The sequence below is a fragment of the Wyeomyia smithii genome, chromosome 2 (genome assembly GCF_029784165.1).
Source record: "Wyeomyia smithii strain HCP4-BCI-WySm-NY-G18 chromosome 2, ASM2978416v1, whole genome shotgun sequence".
NCBI lineage: Eukaryota > Metazoa > Arthropoda > Insecta > Diptera > Culicidae > Wyeomyia > Wyeomyia smithii.
Window position 1 is genome coordinate 151,027,128 of NC_073695.1, and position 26,066 is coordinate 151,053,193.

Genomic DNA, 26,066 nt, shown 5'->3' on the forward strand with positions numbered 1-26,066 from the left:
ACACACATACACACATACACACACATACACACATACACACACACACATATACACACACATACAAAAAATGCACAGCTCGTCGAGCTGAGTCGAGTGATATATGCCAAGTGATTGCTATACCTTTCTAGGAGAAAGGCAAAAATATCTAATTGATAAATCGTCTATCTCAAAACTTTGTAGGAGTGAAGGGTGGGGTGGGACCATCATCATCATTCAATACCTCTTCTACATTATTTTTTTACATAGTTTCTCAAAAACGAACCGTGATTCAAAAAATAATAGCACAAAATGGCCTCTTTTGTCTATAGAACCATCTATGCAAATTTTACCCAATTAAAAAATGTTCGGTTGCCCGTTCTTTGTGTAATTGCTCAGTAACGACAGTGAGTATTTCAAAATTACCAACGTTTTGATTTTGATCCAAAACAGGAATAGGAGTTTTTGGTATCACCAGATTTTTTTCGACCTGTACGTCTGAAGGTAAGAAATTGAAAATTAGTTCTGTAATCACACAATTATCAGCTGTTCTGGAGGAACCTGCGATCGCCGGCGTTGCTATCGTGGGCATTCTGCAATCATAAGAATTTGGCAATACACGTTGAAATTCAATAAAATACAATGTTTGAAAATCATCATAAAAATGATTACTACGTATCATTTTTCTAGTTTCTGGTAATAATAGCGGGTAATCCTGCTGATTTTTTTTGACGAGGGTGTTTCAATACGGTTTCTAACAATTGCAATACGAGATGTCACAACAGTAGACTTCTCACAACTGCTTGCATGATCATTCCATCCGATAATGTTACTTGTTATAATTATCTTTTTTACTGCAATTTTCGTCGAAATTATATTGATGCCTGTACTAATAACAGATTCAGCCACAGATGTTGAAAACTTTTTTCTTGTAATTTTTTTACTACTTTTCTGATTTTAACATGAGAACATGGAAATAAAGGAACAGTTGCATCTTGCAGAAGTGCATCAACAAATTGCACGGAATTAGATAACTCTGTTTCGTGATTTCTGTTGCAGAACTTTGAATAAGTTCTATGTCTCTTGACTCATTAGTCTTTATCATTTTATTGTATAGGTGTAAATTTGATGTAACATTATTTTGTTTTGTTTCATCGAACCTTACTGCAGCTTAATTGTAAATGGCATGGTTGTTTTTTAAACCTGTAGGTTCAAATAAAGTTTTCCAAGTCACTTTGGTTAGTGCACCGCAATTTTCCTCAAATTTCATTCATACCAGTTATCTTTCTGGAAACTGTATTTTTTGCCAATAAAAGATCATTTTTCAACGTATCTAGCAAGAAATTAATAATAATGTCGCAAGTATTTTTCTGGTGATAGTTTTGCACAACTTTTGATTTAATATTTAATATTTAATTTAATATTAATATTTATTTATTAATATTGCACCTTATACATTAACATGCTTTATCTTTTTAGTAAATATAAAATTACTGATACCTATTATTCCAATTGATTCCGAGGGGCATATAATAAATGACCAAATACCATTCAATATAGGGTTTTGAAACCTGAATTATACCCAGTGGCTAGAATCCGACCTCAAACCCCATTTTAATTCCAGATGGCCACTTATGGTCGCCTGAATACATCATAAAATAGCCGAATGTTGCCTAATCTCGGTATTCCGATGGCGAAGACGACGACAGTTTCCCATCAACTGCCTGAAGTGATTAAATATCATCCAATAGGATTCGCGGAAGCGGTATGATACCCAGAAGCCAGAAATCATCATCAGACGCCATTTTACATTTCTAGATAGTAGCTTCCGGTTTCCGAAAACCAGTCTAAATGGGACAAACATTACCCAATATGAGTTTTTCAGTACCCGGGATGATGGTCAGGAACCAACTCCATACTTAATTTTGAAATCCAGATTCAACCTGCAACTTCCGGTTTCTGAAAAACATTTTTTAGTTGCCTAATACAATTTAATGTAGGTATATGCACGTTTTGGGTTTTAGAAAATTGATGTTGGATTTGAAGGAATAATTGAAACATAATATGTGAAATTTGATGTAATATTTGTGCTATAGAAATGGTGAAATGCAAGAAATGACTCCTAATTCCTCACTTTGGTCAACGCAGTTAGTTTCAAACAGCCCTTCGGGTTCGTTTCTTTTTAAGTTTGAGGAACAATTTGTTCGTATGACACTTGTTTTGTTCGAATGAGTCATGTAATCTTTGAGAGAATAGACTTCTCATTATTTTTACAATTAAACACATAATGGTTGGAATAAAAGTCCGATTACACTGGTCAACACAGGTGTGGCACGAGGGTCAAACTGAGAAAAAATGAAACATTCATAGCTCTTTAAACATTCCTGTGAATTTTGGTGTCCCTAGCCACCAGCATATTTTCGGAGACTTAAATGAGTGTTCTCGTGAACATAACGTTGAAGGGACGAAACTAGCGAGCATACCATGCGACATTTTGACGTAAGTTGACACGTTTTGACAATGGCTAGAGGCACCAAAATTCATAGAAATGAGTGAAAAAGTAGGAAATTGTATCCAAGACACGACCGCATAACTGACGTAGAACTACGCACACTATTAACAAATGCATTGTTGTAAGTGTTTCATTAATGAGTCATAAAGTCTACTTTTTTTTTACTTTTTTATTTAGTATTTATGATAAATATTAGTAAATAATGAGTAGGTGTGTCCAATCACAAATGGTGACTTCTCAACACTGTTAGAAATTTGTAATTTTAATTGTTAGGATTTGTTTGCTTTCACAATTAGGACTTATCATTCGTAGGGATTTAAACCTGTTTGTCAGAAAAGGGGAAGTAAACTTACAACTAACTTAATTGCTAGTCATAAAGTCTACTAATACTTGCTTTGTGTTGCCTCAAAAGTGGTGGAATAAAGACACTGAAAACACGAGCTGTAAAAGCTGTTAGTAGTGGGGCAATAACGGCAGTCTGACGACACACGATGAGAAGTGAGAAGAACCGCGCTACTCCTGAGACATGGTGACCAACCACAAGGCTGCTACTGCTGTCAACGTTGTGGACGATCTAGCCAACTCACCTTCCGACTAAAGAATGTAGTTGATTTTACCAGAAACACTCTTTCATAGCCGAAGGTTGCTACGAAATAAGCCACGGCTTTCTGTAAAGTTTTACAATTCGCTAATGTTTTTAGACGATGTATTCCCGTATCGTATAACGGCTTGTAATCAAGCAAGCGAATTCGTTTGCTCGCTGTTGAGTGTTGCATCATGTTGCAACTGAGCAGCTGGAAAACGGCGAAATTCTGTTCATGTTGATTGATTGAATCGACTTCAATTTATTCCTGTAAAGTCGAATTAATCACCTCTGTTAAGACGTTCTAACAGAACAGGGCACAAAATCACAAAATACAAATGTACAAAATCGGTTATGCTGATCGCGCCTTTGTGCTGCCCCAACAGTGAAGGTATTGGGTAAATAAATGAAGTAATTTTTTTTTATCGCGACAGAATTTGATTGCAAGGACCTAGCACAGGATGCTTGTGTTATTGCCAAAAAATTATTAACCTTCAATTACTTGTTTATTTGCCTTGAGAAAGACATTTTGATGTTCAAAAGCTGTAAAAGCTGCTTTCGCATTCAGTAAATAAGACGGCCGCGAAAGATTGTATTTTCTTGGATTCCTTTTTATTTATTTATTTCGTCAAACAAAAGTAGACTACATATGTTTAAAACTAACTTACATGCTATATGCTATTTATACTAGTGGGAGCAAAAAAAAAAGAGTTTATACATAATTGAATAAAAATTTCTTCACTTGACGGATTATTACAATGAATGTTTTCTATCGATTTAAATTGCGCGTTGAATTGAAATATTGTTTTAATTTAGTTCTCGACATAGAAAAGTCAATTGCTTCACAGTGTTGGTTATACACTAACATCATTTGATTAATTGGCCCGTATTTAGCATAATTGTTTCGTTGATGATTTAAAGAAAACAAAGTCCGAGTTCGTAAATTTCTAGAAGGTACATAAAGATTGAGTTTTGATAATATTTCGGGTGAATCGACACGTTGAGATACGATATCGTTAACAAATGACATCATTGCGAATTCACGACGGGCTTTTAATGATTGGATGTCAATAAATCTGCAGCGTTCGTCATATGATGGTAGGGAAAATGACGTCCATCGTAGATTACGAAGTGCATATAACAGGAATTGCTTTTGCACTGATTCTATTCTGTTTACATGTGTTGCAGAAAACGGAGACCATACAATGCTACAGTATTCTAAAAGTGACCTGACATACGAATTATAAAGTGTTTTTATTGTGTATGGATCTTGGAAATTATAGCAGAAACGTTTTATAAAACTGAGCATGTTACTAGCCTTATTAATAATTGTATTGTAGTGATCAGTGAATGTTAATTTTGAGTCGAGTATGACTCCTAGGTCCCTAACTCGTTCACTTTTCTCTACTACCTGATCTCCTAAGGAAATAATATTGCTTGGCATGTTTCTTTTTCTGCCAAAAGCCATCGAACTACATTTTTTTACGTTTAGCTGAAGAAGGCTTTGTTTACACCAAATGTAAAAATATTTTATCTCGTTACGTAAAATATTTACATCATCAGCGTTTTTAATTTCAATGAAAAGTTTTATATCGTCGGCATAAATAAGAATTTTTACATGTTTAAGAATAAAGGAAATGTCGTTTACAAATAATATAAATAGTAGAGGGCCCAAGTGAGAGCCTTGAGGAACTCCTGAGGTTACCTGAATAGGTTTCGATATTCTACCTTTAAATTTGACTGTTTGTTGACGATCTGTCAAATACGATTCAATCCATTTGAGTATTTGTGGATGGAATTTTTCGTAACTTGAAGAGAAGCAGGGGTATATCAATGCGATCGAAAGCTTTACTGAAGTCAGTATATAAGGTTTCAACATAATTACCTTTATCCATTGCGTTCAAAGAGAAGTTAATAAACTCGAGTAAGTTAGTTGTTGTTGAGCGCCCTTTGAAAAAACCGTGTTGCGTTGGGGTAATTCTGTTTTTTATTTGGTGGAATAACTTTTTGTTTATTATTGCTTCAAAAAGCTTAGGTATACAGGAAAGAATGGCTATGCCTCGATAGTTGCTAATGTCGGATTTTTTACCAGATTTGAACACAGGCACTAGATATGAGTTTTTCCAGAATTTCGGAAAGCAACCGGATTCCAGCGACATATTGAAAATCAAGAACAGTGGGGAAGTTAGCTCTTTAGCTAAATGTTTCATGAATGCTGGCGGAATTCCGTCTGGTCCCGGACCCTTAGACGCATCCAGAGCTTTTAAAGTATCTTCAATTTCGCGTGCGCTGACATGTTCAATATTGAAATAGTTGGGAAACTCAGGAAAGTTGATGAAGAATGTATAGTCACGATCAGATTCTGAGAAAGTTGTATAATTTTGTTGAAAAAAATCAGCAAATAGATCAGAGATGTATGCCGGGTTCTCTTCAACTTTGTCATGCAGTTGCATTTTTGAAGGAAAATGTTCAGATTTTAACTTTGATTTAACATATTTGAAAAAAATTTTTGAACAGGATTTGATTTCAAGCTCAGTCTTTAATGTGAACTCTTCAAACGCGTTACTAATGGCATCGTTTAATTCGCCGCAAATGTTAAGATAAGTTGTTAAAGCATCACGATTTTTATGAGTTTTGTATTTTTTATGTGCTTTTTGTTTTTTGTTTTTTAAGTTTTTAATTTGTCTATTGTACCAGACTGGGTATTTGGAATTGCCATGACGTCTTATTCTTTTCAATGGTATTTCGCTAATAAATAAATCAGATAATATGTTATAAAAATTTTCTATAGCCGAATCGACGTTTCCGTCTTCAAACAATACATCTTGCCAGTTGATACTATTTAGTTTATGTTTTAATTCATCATAGTTTGCTGACTGAAAGTCAAAAACATCTTCGAATTCATATTCGTCAGGTCTTTTATTCACATGCACAAATAAAGAAAACTCTATTGCTGTATGATAAACTTCGTTTTTCCATAATGGTTGTAATGAATTCGTCACACAAAAGTCTTCACTAATGTTGGACATTAACAGATCTAGATAACAATGTTGTCCATTTTTCACATGATTTATTTGATTAAGACCAAGACTAGAGGTTTTATCAAAAAGAAGTTGCAGCGTTTCATTTTCGCCAGTAATTGGAAGTAAAATACTATGGTTATCGCTGTCCGGAATAAAATCAATGTTGCGTTGGTTGAAATCACCGTACATGTGGAGTTTTACTTCAGGTAACAGCTTAGATGCAATATTTTCAACAACATGAAGAAACTTTTCAAAGATTTCTTTCCGCGCATTAAAGTCTACTGACACCGCAATCAACACACCACCACCGGATTTCATTTCAGATAATTGATAGTTACGGTCATTTCTATAGACATTATATCGGCAACCGAAGACTTCTTCGCTGCGAACACCCTCATCCCAGCTGGTTTCGGTTGCTAAAATAACAGAAAATGAACAGGATAGTACATTTTTTTGAATTTCGTTAATTTTGTGAGCGCCTCGCATGCGGTTAAAATTTTGGCAATATACAGAGATCTCGGTAGTGGTGGGGTGTTCGAGTGTAGAAGCTAAAGAATGAGAGTCATTATTAACAGAAGTGTTTACCAGAGCAGAGCAGGTCGCGTCATTTCCTACATCTCTAGGTTGAACAAAATTATCACCAGCAACGGTCCTCTGATGAGTGAGTCAATTGCGTTGAAGACACGAGTGCCTAGATGAGCACGCAATGCATTGTGAAGTAGGAAGGTGTGCAGGATCGCTGATCATCTGGGGTTGAGAAAGTGGAAACTCGTCGTTCGCCGGGTATGGGTTAAGAGTTTCGCCTCTTTGAAATTGAATCGTAGGAATGAAGTTAGATTGAGGTCTGGAGAATCGGTCTTTCGCTGCTGCAAGAAGCACTCTGTCAGGTGGTAACAGTTGATTTGCATGGAAACGATTAGAGTTGGTGTGTTGTTGATTATTGTAGGAGTTGGTGACGTTATTCTGTTGCCTGTTGGCCATGTTATAGTTGGGGATATTGTTGTTATTCCAAAAACTGTTGTTGACGTGACGGTTGTGGTTGGTATATCTACGGTTACTATTGGTGTTGAAGTTGTAGTTGTTTCGATTGGTACTTTGATGGTTATTATCGAGATTTCTGTTGAAGTTGAGGTTGCGATTCTGGTTCTGATTGTTGTTGTTATTGTTGAAGTAGTTCTTATTGTTGCGGTTGTTGTTGGAATTGTTATTATTATTGTAGTAATTGCTGTTGTAGTTATTTCTATTGTTATTGACAGAGTTGTTGTTATTATCGTTGTTGTTGTTGTGAATGATATGGTTATGCCTAGGGTTGTTGTTTCTGTTGTAATTATTTCGCCTATAATGATTTCGTCTTCTGGCCCTCCGTTTTCTTGCTTTGTCAGCTTGTTTTCGCTGCTGCATAATACGGTGTAATTCTGTATCGTACGCTGTCCAGTCCTGTTTCCAAACTTTTCTCGAGCCAAGGAAACGCCATCCACTGTTTGGAAGATCATTTGAAGGCTGGCCGGCCATAGTTATTTCCTCTGCCACACTTGGATAGCCAATGCTGTTTTCGATGGGCATCATTCTTGGCGTGTACTCAGAAATTCTGCTGCCAATTATTCGAAATTCTTCCAAGATTTCAGGAACACTAGATTGAGTCTTAGAAGTGGCCACATCGATCAAATTTTCATTAACAGCTTCAAGCTGTTCGTCGACTATATTAGTTATTTCATCAATATGACTGGTCAGCTTATTTGTAATCGAGTTGCTAAGTATCCCAAGCGACTCAGTCATGTTAACTTTAGCGGAAGTTATAGCATCGTCGAAAAGTGTCGTCACGTGGTTATTGATTTGTCTCACTACTTTTGTAGGAGAGTTCACTTTTTTAACAGACGAAAGCTCCTTTTTTAGTTCATCGAATAGAGTTTCTTGTCGTTCGAGTGCCTCTTGAACGATTCCAATTTTCTGCAATGTTGACGTCGATTTGTGTATTGCTTCGTTATGCTTTTTCACTAAGTCAGCAAGAAGAGCCTGCTGGTGTACCAGGTGACGAAAATTTAATTCCATCGCGATTCGCTCCTGGCAATCATTGCAGGCTGGCATCATGTAGGACCTAATCTGGTCTTCCTTGTTTCGTTGAACACCTGCGCACGCGGCATGGAATCGTAGGGAACACCCCTCACACTTCCATAAGTTCCGGTTGTCCGAAGACCCAAAACCGCACACCACACAGTTTCCACTAACTAACGATGTCATGTTTACAAAAAAAGTGTAAATAACGCACAAACTTACTCGCGCGGAGCTTGAGTTGACTTACTGGCACAAAAGCACCTACAAGCGAAAAAAGAATGTAATTCAGCACATAATGTGTTGTTGCCAAGATTAAGTAAAACTTTATTGCGGGAAGAAAGCCGAAGCCCTCTACTGGCATATCGAGACGTTTGGTGCTACCTCGCTACTGCTTAGATACATGATGTGATTTGTTTACTGGCGCAACCCGCTGCTGCTACTTCCACAATACGCTACGATGCGGCTAACTAGTTATACTGTTCTGTCTATCTTTTTAGGGAAAGGCAGCAATCGACCAATCAGAGGACGTAATTTTCGTTTCAACAAGGCTTGACAATTTTAAATAGTTCAATAGTTCGCATAATCAATCAACACATTTCTACATTTGGGTGGATGCGTGTATAATTTTCCAATCAATTGCTGCAAGAATTAAGGAAATAGGTTGAATTGTTTTCAACCGATTAGGAAGCATTTAAAAAGGGACATTTTTCGTCCCCTTTTCGTTAATAGTTTTCGTATTTACATCCCTATGTGATAGGCTAAAGAAAAACGTAGTTCGACGTCAAAACTATAATCTTTCTGGGTCAACTATTTTAAGCTTTAGTCCAGCAATTTTTTTCGATTTTGTTGAGTGTTATAATCAAATGATATGGGTACCAATAAGCAACTGAACCTTTACTTTGAAACTAAGATTGTTGAAATGAGTTCAGCGTCTGAGATAATTGAGTTTCATAATTTACTTATTTCGATACATAAAAGATGAAGTTGAAATCGGGTCAGCCGTCTCTGAGACAAGTGAGTCGGTTTGAGTAGTCAGTCTTTGGATATGTTTCTCTCCATAGCTCGATTTCACACTTTCAAGCAATACAGACAAAATAATAATAAAGCAAAGCAAAGCCTTGGTGCTACATTCCGATTCGGAACTTGACCTTCTGTTTACTATACACAGACTTCGCAGCCAACCGTTAAGTGTACAGTAGAGATGGTCGGGTATGGGTATTTTTACCCGATACCCGTACCCGACCCGTACCCGACGGGTTCGGGTCGGGTTTCGGGTAAAGCCAAAAAATATTTTTCGGGTTCGGGTCGGGTACGGGTTATTTAAAAACCAAGGCTACGGGTTCGGGTCGGGTACGGGTTTGAAAAATTCTCAACTGGTCGGGTACGGATCGGGTACGGGTAATTCGATTTTCGTGCATTATGAGAATTTAATCATTAACTTTTCTAGCCTAGGTGTTTAAGCATAGTCTTGGTCTGGGAGGGAGAAACGGATACGACGCAGCACAAAGTTGCATCGGTAACGGTATCATTGATTTCTATAGAAGCATGATTGCATTTTTCTTGACCGTGGACTTATTCGAAAAATACTTATTATGAAACTATAACTCCATCACAAGTAAAGCAAATAGTATGCAAGGCTTTGCTAAGCGGTTCTGCCACAATTTTCAAGGCCCGTACACTATCAAACTATTGTATATTACATATGTTAGACCTATTGGAGAATATTGTAATCTCATATGGATCAGTCCAAAAACAATTCCTTCTTCACGCGCTTCGCAACTTGAATTGGACTGCATTTCCTCTGCCATCGTTTGAAGCACGTTGCATGCTCATTAATCTGCAAACACCTAAACAACGCCGCGAATTTGCAATGCTATTCTTCGTCAATGACATTATTTCAAATCGTATAGACTCATCTGCATTACTATCACAACTCAGCTTTAATACACCTTCACGGCATCTTAGAACGAGAAAACTTTTTTCAGAAAAACATTGCAGAACTAATTATGCAAAAAATGGTCCCATAAATCGAATGATGTGTCAGAATAATCTACATTGTAAAACCATTGGCATAACAATATCAAAAAAAAAAATTAAAAACGGTCTGAAATACACTAGAAATATCAAGAAGATTTAAACACTATAAATAATAACTTTAATGAAATATTTATGTAGTCTACATTTGCTTGACGAAATAAATAACAATAAAAATAAAAAATAACATCCACACAAGCAATGAAATTAACAATATTTCTGTCCTTTGGTAAAGCAGGTATTAGACGAAGCAAATGCAAATATTTGCTATTTTTCAATACAGATTTTATTTTGTGCAAATAAAAATCGTACCAAAAATAGCAAATATTTGTGTCGTCTACCTAATATTTGCTATTTTTCAATACAGATTTTATTTTGTGCAAATAAAAATCGTACCAAAAATAGCAAATATTTGCGTCGTCTAATACCTGCTTAAGCTACGAGTTTTTAAATTTTGGGGGAATAGGGGCATAATGAGCGCGCTAACTTAGTTGCTGATTTAAGCTTGGAAAACGACAAAAAATTTAAGGTGTCTTCAGTGCAAAACTTGAATTAACTATCTATAATTAAAGGTACACTATTCACAAATTGAAAAGTTTATTGTGTAATGGTGAAAAACACAAATTAGATTCATGCATCAAAAACTAGCAATCAGTCGATGTGTGTGGCACAATGAGCACCCCACTGGGGCATAATGAGCACCCACGGGGTATAATAAGCACCCTAATAGAACATATCTTGAAACTGCGTAGAAGTACAACTAGTGTACCAACGTTTGTCGCGGAATGCCATGATACTTGGCGGCTTGTTTCCTGAATGTCCCGTCGCGCCTTATTGGTGGCCAATTCTGCCTGCAGTCCCTTTTTTGACCAATTCGGTCTCGAAGATTTTCTAATATATGTTCGCACCATCACTGTAAACAAACACTGACTATGGAAACAGACAAACTCACAAGTCTACTGAGATGAATTTCAGGTAAGTTCATGTGACAAAGTGATCTCATTTGACCCCAACTAAGAGTGACCATTTCGCCCTTACCGAATTAGTTAAAGTTAACATGAGAGTTTAATACTAACTATAGCTTAGAATCAAAACTTCAATGATGGTGAAATTTGGGGTACGACCCATATGTCATATTGATGTGTCTACACATGTAGAAGCTTATTTTGTAGTGCGCAATAATAATGATTTTTCCAATATCCGGGAACCAAGTTGATTTTTTTCAATATACACTAAAGTCGCTTTTTACGCGAAAGATACGTGCCGCGTAAAAAAACCGCGTAAATTCCGGAGTCCGCGTAAAAGACGCATAAATTCCGGAATCCGCGTAAAAAAAATCCGCGTAAATTCCGGAATCCGCGTAAAAAAACGCGTAAATTCCGGAATCCGCGTAAAAAAACCTGCGTTAATTTTGCAATCCTAGTGAAGAGGAACCGAAATCTGAGCAGAAAAAAAATACCGCGTAAATTCCGGAATCCGCGTAAATTCCGAAATCCGCGTAAATTCCGGAATCCGCGTAAAAAAAAGCCGCGTAAAAAGAAACCCGCGTAAAAAGCGACCTTAGTGGATTTCCATATTTTAAACAGACAAACCACTTTTGTTCCACATAAAGAGATACTGTAGTAACTACGGAAAAGTTCCACAAACCACATTGTATTAAAAAATGCGTAGTTTCACATAAAAGAGGGGTGCCCACAGGGGCGGACGAAGGCTGATTTGAGCTGCAGGCGAAGACTGATTTTGCCGCCACCCCCTCAAATTTTTATTTTATATGAAACGCATTTTCTATAGACTCGAAAATTTGATTAGACAGCATGTGTTGTGTTAACAATTCAAAAATGAACATTTCATGCTTTCAATGTTGAAATTTTTTTTATCGTTTCCGACATATCAATTTCTTGAAGCACCTGTCTTTCTATCGATATTATCGCCAAGCCACACAAACGTTCTTGCGACATGGTCGATCGTAGTTACGTCTTTATAAGTTCTAATTTTGAGAAACTTCTCTCGCCACTTGTTACTTACTTAATTTACTTTTAAGGCGACAGACCGATTATCAATCCAGTGCCGAATCCAGAATACGTCGCCATGTCACTCGATCTTGGGCTGCTATACTCCAATCGCCCCTAACACCTATTTCGCGTGCATTCTCGTCGACAGCACACATCCAACGATTGCGGGGTCTACCCCGAAGTCGACGACCTCTATCGGGATTCCTGCTAAATATAGCCTTCGCTTGACGCTCATCCGGCATTCTCGATACATGCCCAGCCCACTGAAGCCTGTCGTGTTTTATCCGCTTGACTATATCCGCCGACTTGTATGCCTGGTACACTTTATGGTTCATGCGTCTGCGCCAAACACCATTTTCTAGTTTTCCGCCGAGGATTGAACGCAAAATCCTACGCTCAAAAACACCAAGAGCTCACCGATCGGCCTCTTTCAGCGTCCATGATTCATGGCCGTAGAGAGCCACCGGGAGAATCAGTGTTTTATAGAGTGCAAGTTTAGTACGGATTTGCAGACTGCGGGACCTTAGCTGGTTACGTAGTCCGTAAAAGGCCCTGTTTGCGGCTGCTATCCGCCTCTTTATCTCACGGCTAACCTCGTTGTCACATGTCACTAATGTTCCCAGGTAAATAAATTCGTCGACTACTTCAAATGTTTCCCCATCTAGCACCACCGCAGCACCAACCTCCAACGGACTACCACGCACTCTGCCAGCCACCATGTATTTCGTTTTGGCAGAGTTTTTGACGACCCCCAATCTCGCAGCTTCTTGCCTGAGAGGTCCGAAGGCCTCTTCCACTGCTCTACGATTATTACCAATAATGTCGATATCATCCGCAAAACCTAGAAGCATGTGCGATTTCGTAACGATGGTGCCGCTTCTCTACACACCAGCCCTCCGTATAGCACCTTCCAATGCGATGTTGAACAATAAGTTCGACAGCCCATCACCCTGCTTCAAACCATCTAACGTCACGAAAGGGTCCGATATCTCACCGGTTATCCTGACGCTTGATGTAAAACCTTCAAGGGTGGCACGTATCAGCCTAATCAGCTTTGTTGGGAAGCCATGTTCGAGCATGATCCGCCATAACTCATTTCTCTTAACTAAATCGTACGCTGCCCTGAAGTCTATGAACAGATGGTGCGTCTGCAAGTTGAATTCTCGAAATTTTATCGAGGATTTGTCGCAAGGTAAACATTTGGTCCGTCGTGGAGCGTCCCCCTCGAAAACCGCATTGGTACTCGCCAACAAAGGTCTCCTGCAACGGCCTCAGTCTGTGGAACATGATGCGGGAGAGAATTTTGTACACGGTATTGAGAAGAGTTATGCCCCGATAATTGGTACAGTCCAGGCGATGACCTTTTTTTGTAGATCGGGCATATGAGACCCTCCAACCAGTCCGAGGGCAATTCTTCATCAGACCACACTCTCAGTATGATCCGATGGATGGCACGATACAGCTGTTCGCTCCCGACTTTGAAGAGTTCGGCGGGAATGCCGTCCTTCCCAGCTGCCTTGCAGTTTCTCAGCTCTTCCACTGCTTTCTTCACCTCGTCCATGGATGGTGGATCCGCAGCTTGACCATCATCTTCAATAGTCATCCTGCTCCTTTCGACTCCACTGTTTCCCTCACCGTTCAACAGCACACTGAAGTGTTCCTTCCAACGCCTGGCCACCTCTGTTTTATCGGTTATCAGGTTCCCCCCCCCCCCTATCGTTGCACATGACAGGAGCTGACACGTTTCGATTCCTAATTCAGTTGACCTTCTTGTAGAAGCCCCTCCGCAAGAAGACGCTCCCAATGCTGTCGTTTCTTCCGGCGATGGAGTCTCTTTTCAGCGGCTCTAGCATCTCGATATCTACCCACGCTCTGACGAGTCACAGCCGTGGCCAACATGGGACCCCTGGCGCGGTTATTCTCCTCCGTCACTCGCTGGCACTCAGCGTCAAACCACTCATTGGACGCAGCTGCCGCAGTTGTACCCAACACTTCTCACGCTGTAGTGCTGATCGAACTGTGGATGTGTCTCCTGCGCTTTCATTGTATGTCTTTTCCAGGAGCTCACCACTTGTTACACTAATGGGTAAAGTGAGTAAAATTCTCAAAGATACAAAAACATTTGAATAAGTATCAATCAGTTGATTTTTTGTGATGTAGTTTAACGCATTCATTGGAGCCGTCTCAGCTGGCAATAAGGTGATAAACTAACAAGTTCTTGGTGCATTTCATGTCCATCGATGTTACACTCTTTCTTGTGTGTGAGGATTTTCTGTAAATGTAGACAACTTTTCTCTAACTGATCTGTACTACAACTCATAAAACTGTGAATATCATACAAGAAGCTGAAATTGTCACTGTGATTTTTCATTAACTGGAATCGATCATCGAACGATGCAATAGCTACATCCAATACAGAATAGAAGAAATTCACTTTGAAAGAGAGTTTTTTCGATGTAATTGGTTCATCTGACTGTTCGTATGCAAACTGTTTCTTTATCATTCTCGGCCGAATTCGTGTTTCTGTTTGAAACTCCGGATTTACTTCTAAAGTATCAGTAATGACGCTATTCAAACCTTCATTTCTCATATTTTTCAAAAAGTTTTAAACGCTGCCTATCAAGTCTATAGTGTTTACGAGACTGCTATTTATTTTTTGATGGTACTTACTCACTAAATTGATTTTGAACAAAATTGAATGCCAAGCTACTAAACTGCATAAGAATTTGATTTTTTTAATTTTTTTTGCTAGGCTTTTTGCAGTATTTCTTGCAAACGCATCTTGCTTCAGATCCTCGATTGCTTCATATAGGGCATAATAAATTTCTCCTATATTAAACCTCAAGGGAGTGACAGCATCAATTCGACTTTCCCAACGCGTTCCACTCAGAGGCTTTACCGTAAGAGAAGTAATGTGTTTTTTGAACGATGAGTTGAAGCAGAAAAGAAGTTGAAAATTTCTTGCACGACACTGAAAAAGTCTACTGCATCAAAATATGACTTGGCACCATCGCTAACAACAAGATTGGTTGCTGCATGGAACGGATTGATTTTTACAAAAATTGATTTTTACAAAAAAAGTTTAAGATAATTAGTTTAAGAGATTATGACAGATCTCGACGTTTCATGCATTTATAAGACCATTTTTTTCAATATCGAACATTTTACGAACTACCTGTGCATTTTTTATCGGCCGAAAAAGTGAAATTTTGACCGCTTAGAGGCACCACTTTTCGAAGTCCGACTGAGCTGAAATTTTGCAAGAAGACTGTGGCATGTGGAGTGTTAGTACAACGTAAGTACATGAAAATGTGGATGGTCGCGTCGCACGTGAATAGAAATCCTGCCAGAGAGAGAAAAAATTCCCTCGTCGCTTAAAAAATAAGCACACGCATTAGCCGTCTGTTTGCCACCCCTCGATGATTGACGAGCTGGCGACCGCCTACTTCGCCTACGCGTTAATCCGCCCCTGGGTGCCCATTTCGCCCCGTGTGCTCGTTATGCCCCTAATCCCCCTATATTTGTTGTTTAACGTGTAAGCAATGTTTGCAAATAAACTCTTTTCGGCAGACCTCCTACGTTATTATTACTCGGGTATCAAAAAAAGTCGTTTGGTAACAGTTTCGAACTATACACTTCATCACAGTTGAGTCTCCTGATTGCTACGATGTGCACATAAAACTCGTCGCTTAATTCAAACTCTACCAGACATGCATTTTTCACCATTCTCCGTGTTGTGCTAGTAGGGAAAATTACCAAAATAGAAATTTTCAGCAGTTTATACGAATCATACTATGCATACAAAATAAAAAATTGAAATCCCTGATTAATTTTAATATGACGTAACTAACGGAACCCAAATTCTCCGTACACAGTTATGAATAGATATTTTGCCCCGTGATAAAAATGATAAAATTTTTCAACATCAGACGAGCGGATGTTCTCAGTGACAGATGCTACACTGGATTCTGGGAGCACCAATACATCGCCTGGAACTCTGGTTCATTAACATTCGTTCACATGAACACTCGGGTCTAGTCCAACTCCGGCCATCATCTCGAGAAACCACATATGACAATCAGTGCATAAAATATGCGAGGTAATCAGGTATTTGAAAAAAAAAAAATAAAATAAAGTAAAAATCCAGGACGGGTCGGGTACGGGTCGGGTACCGGCAATTTCGGGGTATTTATCTTTCGGGTACGGGTCGGGTACGGGTAGTTGAAAACAAAATTTTTCGGGTTCGGGTCGGGTACAGGTATTTCAAACAAACCCGACTTCGGGTTCAGGTCGGGTACGGGTTTGAAAATCCCCGATGAGTCGGGTACGGGTCGGGTACGGGTAACAAATTTCCCATACCCGACCATCTCTAGTGTACAGGACAATTGCGGGGCTAGCGCTACGATCCTACTGACACTAACAGTTTCTCCCGAGACAAGACTCAAACCTACGACGACTGGCTTGTTAGGCCAGCATCGTACTTCGAGACCAGCTGGGGAGGCCCAACAAAATAATAATAGGATTGTAAAAATAAATCAATGGGATATTATGGGGCAAATAGACCTTTCATATGATACTGATTTTACAAAAATCGCTCCAGCCATATCTGAGAAACATCAGTGAGATTAAATACTTTTGAACCACATATCCAATCACTATTAAATTAAGAGCACGAATAGACGTATATTTTTGACGTGGTTTATATTTTACTATAAAAATTCGCAAATTATGTTCTTCGTGGTACATTTTCTCAATTACCAGTAGTGCAATGGTGTTTTATTGTTACGTGCTTGAGGTGTTGTCATTAAAGTATTTCAGGAATAGAAAAAAAGCCATCCCAGATCGATCTGGCATAATAACCTTCAGCGAAATAGTAGAAACAAGCGTTCGTGGTTGCATCAGAGCCCCACGTTTAGTAGTATTTCTAGATCGGAGTCGAGTTGCTTTGGAACAAAAGCCGTCCCAGAAAAAGTTACAGTGACAACAGTGAAAAATTTGGAAATCAAAAAGGTTGACCACCAGCATTTTGTCACTATCGCTGCGGGCGTTCAAGGTCAAAGCATTTTTGATTTCGATTTCAGTGGCAGTTTGGGTCCGTCAAGGGCGAACGTCGACAAGAACGGAATCCTGGATGGTGAGTTCGTTCCATGTGATCGTTCACAAGCGAAGAGAGCCTAAATTTTGTTTAAGAAACAGGGGATATACACACACTCTTAGCATATATTGAACTCAAATATATTTCCTATTTCATATTCCTTTTAGAGAGCGAGTAATGGCGCTATTTATTTATTTATTTATTTACTGGTCTTCGATAATATCGCACAGACAGTTCCTAATATTAGCTTATTCTAGATTTAAAAGTAGTCCTATTCACATCAAAGTCATAATAATCAGATACAACATTAAATACACGACAACACGTATCAATTGGATTGGTCTGGCCAAACAAAGTGCGATGCATAGGGAGTCTGAAGAAATCCGTTCGTCTGGTGGTTCGATATGGCACATTAAATTGTATTCGTTCTAGCAGTTCCGGGCTATTAATATTGTCTCCGAGAAGGTCGAAGATGAACAAGCGTTGTAGTAGACTTCTCCTGTTGGTCAGAGTTGGCAGCTGGATAAGAGCACATCGATGTTCGTAAGGTGGCAGACGGATGGGATCTTCCCAAGGCAGCATTCTCAGGGCGTACCGAACGAAATTACGCTGGATTCGTTCGATCCGGTTGATTTGAACAGCATGATAGGGTGACGAAACGAGTACTCCGTATTCAAATATACTGCGTACTAGCGCACAGTAGAGGGACTTCAGGCAATAAACATCATTAAACTGCTGCGTATCTCGTTTTATGAAGCCTAGTACAGCATAGGCTTTAGCGGTAGTAACTGCAATGTGCTGAGCAAAACAAAGTTTGCTGTCCAGAAGGATACCCAAATCTTTCACGGAATTTACTCGAGTAATACCGACTGTCTCCATCTTATACTCAAACAGAGCGGATTGCCTGTTTCTGCAGAATGAGATAACATTACACTTCTGCACATTCACATCCATACCATTCAGCGTACACCAATTCAGCAGCGCATCAATATCGGATTGGATGGCACAGCAGTCTACTATCGACGATACTACACGATAAAATTTCAAATCATCAGCGAACATTTTGGAGATTTGATAGTTGCGCACAAATCGTTCACAAAAAGAATAAATAGTAGAGGGCCCAAATGGCTTCCTTGGGGCAGACCAGATTCTATTTCGAATGGGAGTGAACTAGTACCGCCTAGACGAACGAATACATTGCGATTGGTGAGATACGACAATATCCATCGTGTAAGCCACGTAGGAAACCCCATTTTTTGTAGCTTCGTAACCATTAGAAGATGCGGTACTCTATCAAATGCCTTGGCAAAGTCAACATAAACGGCATCGATTTGCTGGCGCTTCTCGAGCGCTCTCGTCAATGCAGAAACATAGGCCATCATGTTGGTGACTGTTGAACGTTTTTCACAAAACCGTGTTGCCATTCCGAAATCAAATATTGAACTTTTGGGTAAAGCGAGTCATGAATAAGGCTTTCAAATGCCTTCGGGAAACAACTTAAGATTGAAATGCCTCGGTAGTTCGTAACGTCGTGAGTACTACCTGTTTTATGTACAGGTGTTATAGCAGCGGACTTCCACGCGTTCGGGAAAGTTCCTTCAAGCATCGAAAGATTGAAAATAATCATTGCAGGTAGGGCGAGCGTCGCAGCACAGTTTTTAAACAGAAGGGGTGGTAGCCTGTCAGGTCCGGCGCCTTTCGTCCCATCAAGCGATTGCAGCTTCGACGTCACATCACTTAACGAAAAGTTGAAAAGCGGCATGTTCAAGTCGAATAGCGGCAAACTGCTCAAATACTCTTCAGACGAAGGTGGTAAGTTAATACTTTGCACAGTTCGAAAGAAGGATGAGAACAAGTTTGCTGATTCAAGCGGGGATTCAGCTGCAGTATCGAGGTAATGCACGCGTTGAGGGATGCCGTTTTGTTGCTTCCGATTTATCACGTACGTCCAGAACGATGCAGGGTCGTTTTTAATGTTGTCTTCCATGCGACGAATATAGCAGCGAAAGCAGTGTGCATGCAAAGAGTTATATTCGCCCTCTATGTCACGCAACTCAGCTTTGTGCCTTTCATTTCTCCATCGAAAAAAATTTCTTCCTAGCCTTGCGGAGTCGGTTTCGCAGATGCTGTAGTTGGTTGTTCCACCACGGTTTTTTGCGTACACGTTGCCCAAGTTGTTGCTTTGTTGGGACAACACCGCGTAGAATGTCGTAGATATGCTCGTAGAATCGAACCACAGCTTCATCAGCATTGCAGTTAGAAAGAAAATCCTCCCAACGTGTCTCAGCAATCCGCCTATTCAACAATTCAAAGTCACAACGGTTAAAATCAAAGTCGAGTGCGTTTGCAACATTAAAATCATCATTATTTTTATCAGCAAGCTCAAAAGCCACCACAAAAGGACGATGATGCTGGTCAGTTGTGAGCAATGGTAACGGCGGCTCCAACAAATCAACACGACTAGCATCGTTTATGAATACTGGATCAAGCAGTCTTCCGTTGAAGTTAGTCATATTGTTCATTTGAAATAGTCCGTTTGAAAGAACTGATTCAACAAGAACCATTTCTTGTTCAGATGAGGCATTAATCGGTAGCATACAGTTCATATATTCATCGTGTGTCCAACATAAATGTGGAAGATTGTAATCTCCCACAACCAAAACTAAATTTCGATCACCCGCTTGGTCGATCAACTTTTGCACACACTGCGAATGCTGCTCATAAAGCGTAGCCTCACTGTTCGGGGCAGATAGACACAGCAAGCAAATAAATCGAAATTCTCCAATGAGATTCGAACAATAACCTGCTCCAGCTGATCGCTGCCAGCAACACAAACAACAGTGCTACGAAGTTGATTCTTTACGGCTATAAGAACTCCACCGCCGCGCCTGTGTTGGCTGGTCAGTGCGCTTCTATCACACCGATATAGATTATAATTGTGAGTGAACTCCAAACTCCGAATGCCATGGTGCAACCAAGTTTCTGTAAATGCGATGACGTCATACTCACATTGTGACAGTGCTAGCAGCAGATCATTGGTTTTTGTGCGGAGGCCTCTTACGTTTTGTTGATAGATGGTAAATGAGCGATAGGCGATAGCGGGACTGATGTGATCAGCTGGGCACGGTGCATCGTTGTGCGAAAAATTAGTGATTTGTTCATTATGAAAAGTAGAATTATCTGAGTGACTAGAGCTTAATGAAGATATTGTTGTGTTGTTACATTTGATTTCCTCCTGACGTTGGTTGGAAGTGAAAGGGAGCGCGTGTATTCGAAGTGCGTTGGAAATCGAATTGTCGGAAAACAATCCCTTTTTGCCAGCTCGATTTCGATAGTGCCAAGTCTTTCAGCTGGGTGTCGACGCCAGCTTTGATGTGAATAGGACAACGCTTGAGGTGTTGTCATTAAAGTATTTCAGGAATAGAAAAAAAGCCATCCCAGATCGATCTGGCATAATAACCTTCAGCGAAATAGTAGAAACAAGCGTTCGTGGTTGCATCAGAGCCCCACGTTTAGTAGTATTTCTAGATCGGAGTCGAGTTGCTTTGGAACAAAAGCCGTCCCAGAAAAAGTTACAGTGACAACAGTGAAAAATTTGGAAATCAAAAAGGTTGACCACCAGCATTTTGTCACTATCGCTGCGGGCGTTCAAGGTCAAAGCATTTTTGATTTCGATTTCAGTGGCAGTTTGGGTCCGTCAAGGGCGAACGTCGACAAGAACGGAATCCTGGATGGTGAGTTCGTTCCATGTGATCGTTCACAAGCGAAGAGAGCCTAAATTTTGTTTAAGAAACAGGGGATATACACACACTCTTAGCATATATTGAACTCAAATATATTTCCTATTTCATATTCCTTTTAGAGAGCGAGTAATGGCGCTATTTATTTATTTATTTATTTACTGGTCTTCGATAATATCGCACAGACAGTTCCTAATATTAGCTTATTCTAGATTTAAAAGTAGTCCTATTCACATCAAAGTCATAATAATCAGATACAACATTAAATACACGACAACACGTATCAATTGGATTGGTCTGGCCAAACAAAGTGCGATGCATAGGGAGTCTGAAGAAATCCGTTCGTCTGGTGGTTCGATATGGCACATTAAATTGTATTCGTTCTAGCAGTTCCGGGCTATTAATATTGTTTCCGAGAAGGTCGAAGATGAACAAGCGTTGTAGTAGACTTCTCCTGTTGGTCAGAGTTGGCAGCTGGATAAGAGCACATCGATGTTCGTAAGGTGGCAGACGGATGGGATCTTCCCAAGGCAGCATTCTCAGGGCGTACCGAACGAAATTACGCTGGATTCGTTCGATCCGGTTGATTTGAACAGCATGATAGGGTGACGAAACGAGTACTCCGTATTCAAATATACTGCGTACTAGCGCACAGTAGAGGGACTTCAGGCAATAAACATCATTAAACTGCTGCGTATCTCGTTTTATGAAGCCTAGTACAGCATAGGCTTTAGCGGTAGTAACTGCAATGTGCTGAGCAAAACAAAGTTTGCTGTCCAGAAGGATACCCAAATCTTTCACGGAATTTACTCGAGTAATACCGACTGTCTCCATCTTATACTCAAACAGAGCGGATTGCCTGTTTCTGCAGAATGAGATAACATTACACTTCTGCACATTCACATCCATACCATTCAGCGTACACCAATTCAGCAGCGCATCAATATCGGATTGGATGGCACAGCAGTCTACTATCGACGATACTACACGATAAAATTTCAAATCATCAGCGAACATTTTGGAGATTTGATAGTTGCGCACAAATCGTTCACAAAAAGAATAAATAGTAGAGGGCCCAAATGGCTTCCTTGGGGCAGACCAGATTCTATTTCGAATGGGAGTGAACTAGTACCGCCTAGACGAACGAATACATTGCGATTGGTAAGATACGACAATATCCATCGTGTAAGCCACGTAGGAAACCCCATTTTTTGTAGCTTCGTAACCATTAGAAGATGCGGTACTCTATCAAATGCCTTGGCAAAGTCAACATAAACGGCATCGATTTGCTGGCGCTTCTCGAGCGCTCTCGTCAATGCAGAAACATAGGCCATCATGTTGGTGACTGTTGAACGTTTTTCACAAAGCCGTGTTGCCATTCCGAAATCAAATATTGAACTTTTGGGTAAAGCGAGTCATGAATAAGGCTTTCAAATGCCTTCGGGAAACAACTTAAGATTGAAATGCCTCGGTAGTTCGTAACGTCGTGAGTACTACCTGTTTTATGTACAGGTGTTATAGCAGCGGACTTCCACGCGTTCGGGAAAGTTCCTTCAAGCATCGAAAGATTGAAAATAATCATTGCAGGTAGGGCGAGCGTCGCAGCACAGTTTTTAAACAGAAGGGGTGGTAGCCTGTCAAGTCCGGCGCCTTTCGTCCCATCAAGCGATTGCAGCTTCGACGTCACATCACTTAACGAAAAGTTGAAAAGCGGCATGTTCAAGTCGAATAGCGGCAAACTGCTCAAATACTCTTCAGACGAAGGTGGTAAGTTAATACTTTGCACAGTTCGAAAGAAGGATGAGAACAAGTTTGCTGATTCAAGCGGGGATTCAGCTGCAGTATCGAGGTAATGCACGCGTTGAGGGATGCCGTTTTGTTGCTTCCGATTTATCACGTACGTCCAGAACGATGCAGGGTCGTTTTTAATGTTGTCTTCCATGCGACGAATATAGCAGCGAAAGCAGTGTGCATGCAAAGAGTTATATTCGCCCTCTATGTCACGCAACTCAGCTTTGTGCCTTTCATTTCTCCATCGAAAAAAATTTCTTCCTAGCCTTGCGGAGTCGGTTTCGCAGATGCTGTAGTTGGTTGTTCCACCACGGTTTTTTGCGTACACGTTGCCCAAGTTGTTGCTTTGTTGGGACAACACCGCGTAGAATGTCGTAGATATGCTCGTAGAATCGAACCACAGCTTCATCAGCATTGCAGTTAGAAAGAAAATCCTCCCAACGTGTCTCAGCAATCCGCCTATTCAACAATTCAAAGTCACAACGGTTAAAATCAAAGTCGAGTGCGTTTGCAACATTAAAATCATCATTATTTTTATCAGCAAGCTCAAAAGCCACCACAAAAGGACGATGATGCTGGTCAGTTGTGAGCAATGGTAACGGCGGCTCCAACAAATCAACACGACTAGCATCGTTTATGAATACTGGATCAAGCAGTCTTCCGTTGAAGTTAGTCATATTGTTCATTTGAAATAGTCCGTTTGAAAGAACTGATTCAACAAGAACCATTTCTTGTTCAGATGAGGCATTAATCGGTAGCATACAGTTCATATATTCATCGTGTGTCCAACATAAATGTGGAAGATTGTAATCTCCCACAACCAAAACTAAATTTCGATCACCCGCTTGGTCGATCAACTTTTGCACACACTGCGAATGCTGCTCATAAAGCGTAGCCTCACTGTTCGGGGCAGATAGACACAGCAAGCAAATAAATCGAAATTCTCCAATGAGATTCGAACAATAACCTGCTCCAGCTGATCGCTGCCAGCAACACAAACAACAGTGCTACGAAGTTGATTCTTTACGGCTATAAGAACTCCACCGCCGCGCCTGTGTTGGCTGGTCAGTGCGCTTCTATCACACCGATATAGATTATAATTGTGAGTGAACTCCAAACTCCGAATGCCATGGTGCAACCAAGTTTCTGTAAATGCGATGACGTCATACTCACATTGTGACAGTGCTAGCAGCAGATCATTGGTTTTTGTGCGGAGGCCTCTTACGTTTTGTTGATAGATGGTAAATGAGCGATAGGCGATAGCGGGACTGATGTGATCAGCTGGGCACGGTGCATCGTTGTGCGAAAAATTAGTGATTTGTTCATTATGAAAAGTAGAATTATCTGAGTGACTAGAGCTTAATGAAGATATTGTTGTGTTGTTACATTTGATTTCCTCCTGACGTTGGTTGGAAGTGAAAGGGAGCGCGTGTATTCGAAGTGCGTTGGAAATCGAATTGTCGGAAAACAATCCCTTTTTGCCAGCTCGATTTCGATAGTGCCAAGTCTTTCAGCTGGGTGTCGACGCCAGCTTTAAAATAACCATAAGCTAAAAATGCTAGGACTAGAGTTAGTACTCAAGTTCCAACCGTAACAGTTGAAGCGAGTAAAGGCGCTATATCTTTGGTTTCTAAACCCGATCATAAGGAAGAAATACCTATGTCCCATCCCAGGAGATTGGTCAACAAAGGAGTGTACTTTCTTACACGCAAAAGTTGGATGGTGCGAAACCAGTACAAAATTGTGCGTTTTTAGCGCAATTGTTGATGTAGTTCGGAACCAGTACAATGATTGCGTGTTGGGCATAACGCAATTAATGCTCTAGCGTTTCTCCAATGTATTTTGCAGCTCCAAACTACTACACCTAAACAGTTTCAACTGGTATCAAGCAGCATTGCAAAGCGAGCGAGAAGCAAAACCATTCTCCTCCTTTCTGCTTGAGGACGAGACATATGCTACGCTTTTCAAGTCTTTTGCACACACGCTTTTGAGATACTTTTTCTTCTTCATGCATTCCTCTGAATAGCAGCAAGCACGAACCGACAGTATGAGTGAGGCTAACAACACTGGTATCAAGTATGTAGAGCACGGGTGTCTCGCTCATTTCGTGAAGCAACGAGATATCGCCTTGCGCGTCGCAATCCGAACCGAAAGAGAAGCGAAAGAGCAACCTGCAAATTGTATGTGATGTGTCTAGTCTAGTCACTAATACACTCGACGTGAGAAATGAAGTGTCGGTATATGATACATATTCTGATTTCATTCTATGTCAATGTATTCGCAGTACAACTGTTGCGTTATGCGTTTCACACATTTATTGTGCGATTTCTGTGCAACATTTGTGCGAATCGAGAAGACACAATGATTGTACAAGACTTCAACTATTGCGTGTAGCTTTGTCACTCCCAACGAATTATATTACTTCCTACATGCGGATCCACAGTGGTCTAAACTCGAAAAATCGTGATCGTTTTAGATTTGACTGTGAAATATTGATTTTATGTATCCAGTGTCTCCAACAAGCTTATTCCATATAACAAGGCCTTTCTTTCGGCGCGTTCGGTTTTTTGATCAATCCCCCTAGTAGTTAGATATAGAAACTTTTTTTTCTATTTTCCAAAATACCAGATTGCTTTCTTTGCAAAGTTGTAGAAAAATCTATAAGAAAAAGAATTGCTGAACACTGTCATCTTCTATCTGTACGTCTGATATGACGAAATAAAGTTTTACGAGGAACACTCCTCAAAATTAGTTTTTCGTCCATAACTTTTTCTGTGATCGTCGAAACAATTCAAGATGTTCTGAGATTTTGTTTATTCTGCTAAACTTTGCATTTTTGTAGAATATATTGGTTTGATATTTTTATTTGTTGTAGAGATATTTCTAGTTTTTTGCTGAAAATAGCCATATTTTGAGTCGATGTTTCTCCGAAGGTTGCAGATAGTAGCAAACCAGACTATATGCATTTGAAAGTATGTCAAAAGAACTGCATTACTCAAAAGGGTTTAACTGTTTCTAGTTGTATCCGACCGAGTACTGAATGAACCCAAGTAACAATTTAAGTCGTATTTCATCCTTTTAGCGGTTTTCATGACCAATTTCGCAAAACTGCTGTTATAACTAGAAATACTATCAGAACCTCCTGATAACCGCTATAAGTTTGCTTTACAGCCAGGTGGCCTACCCTTGCCAAGCTTATTGAAGCAATTATAAGGATGGCAATAAAACTGCTTTAAAACCACATGGAA

The 26,066-nt window shown here is 39.9% G+C and overlaps 1 protein-coding gene across 10 annotated transcripts in view; it reads right to left on the reverse strand.

Annotated features, from left to right (window-relative positions):
• Positions 1 to 26,066, reverse strand: part of LOC129720760 (unconventional myosin-XVIIIa) — a 568,639-nt gene that overhangs the window by 432,022 nt on the left and 110,551 nt on the right. The window contains exons 1-3 of one of the 10 annotated variants that reach the window (XM_055672459.1): positions 1,253 to 1,366; positions 538 to 1,179; positions 407 to 474 (exon numbers count right to left, since the gene is read on the reverse strand). The exons of 6 other annotated variants lie outside the window; for them this stretch is intronic. In XM_055672459.1, coding sequence (XP_055528434.1) covers positions 407 to 474; positions 538 to 658 — 189 coding nt within the window. In that variant the 5' untranslated portion in view covers positions 659 to 1,179; positions 1,253 to 1,366. 3 more of the 10 variants (XM_055672462.1, XM_055672460.1, XM_055672464.1) reach the window with 3 other exon arrangements.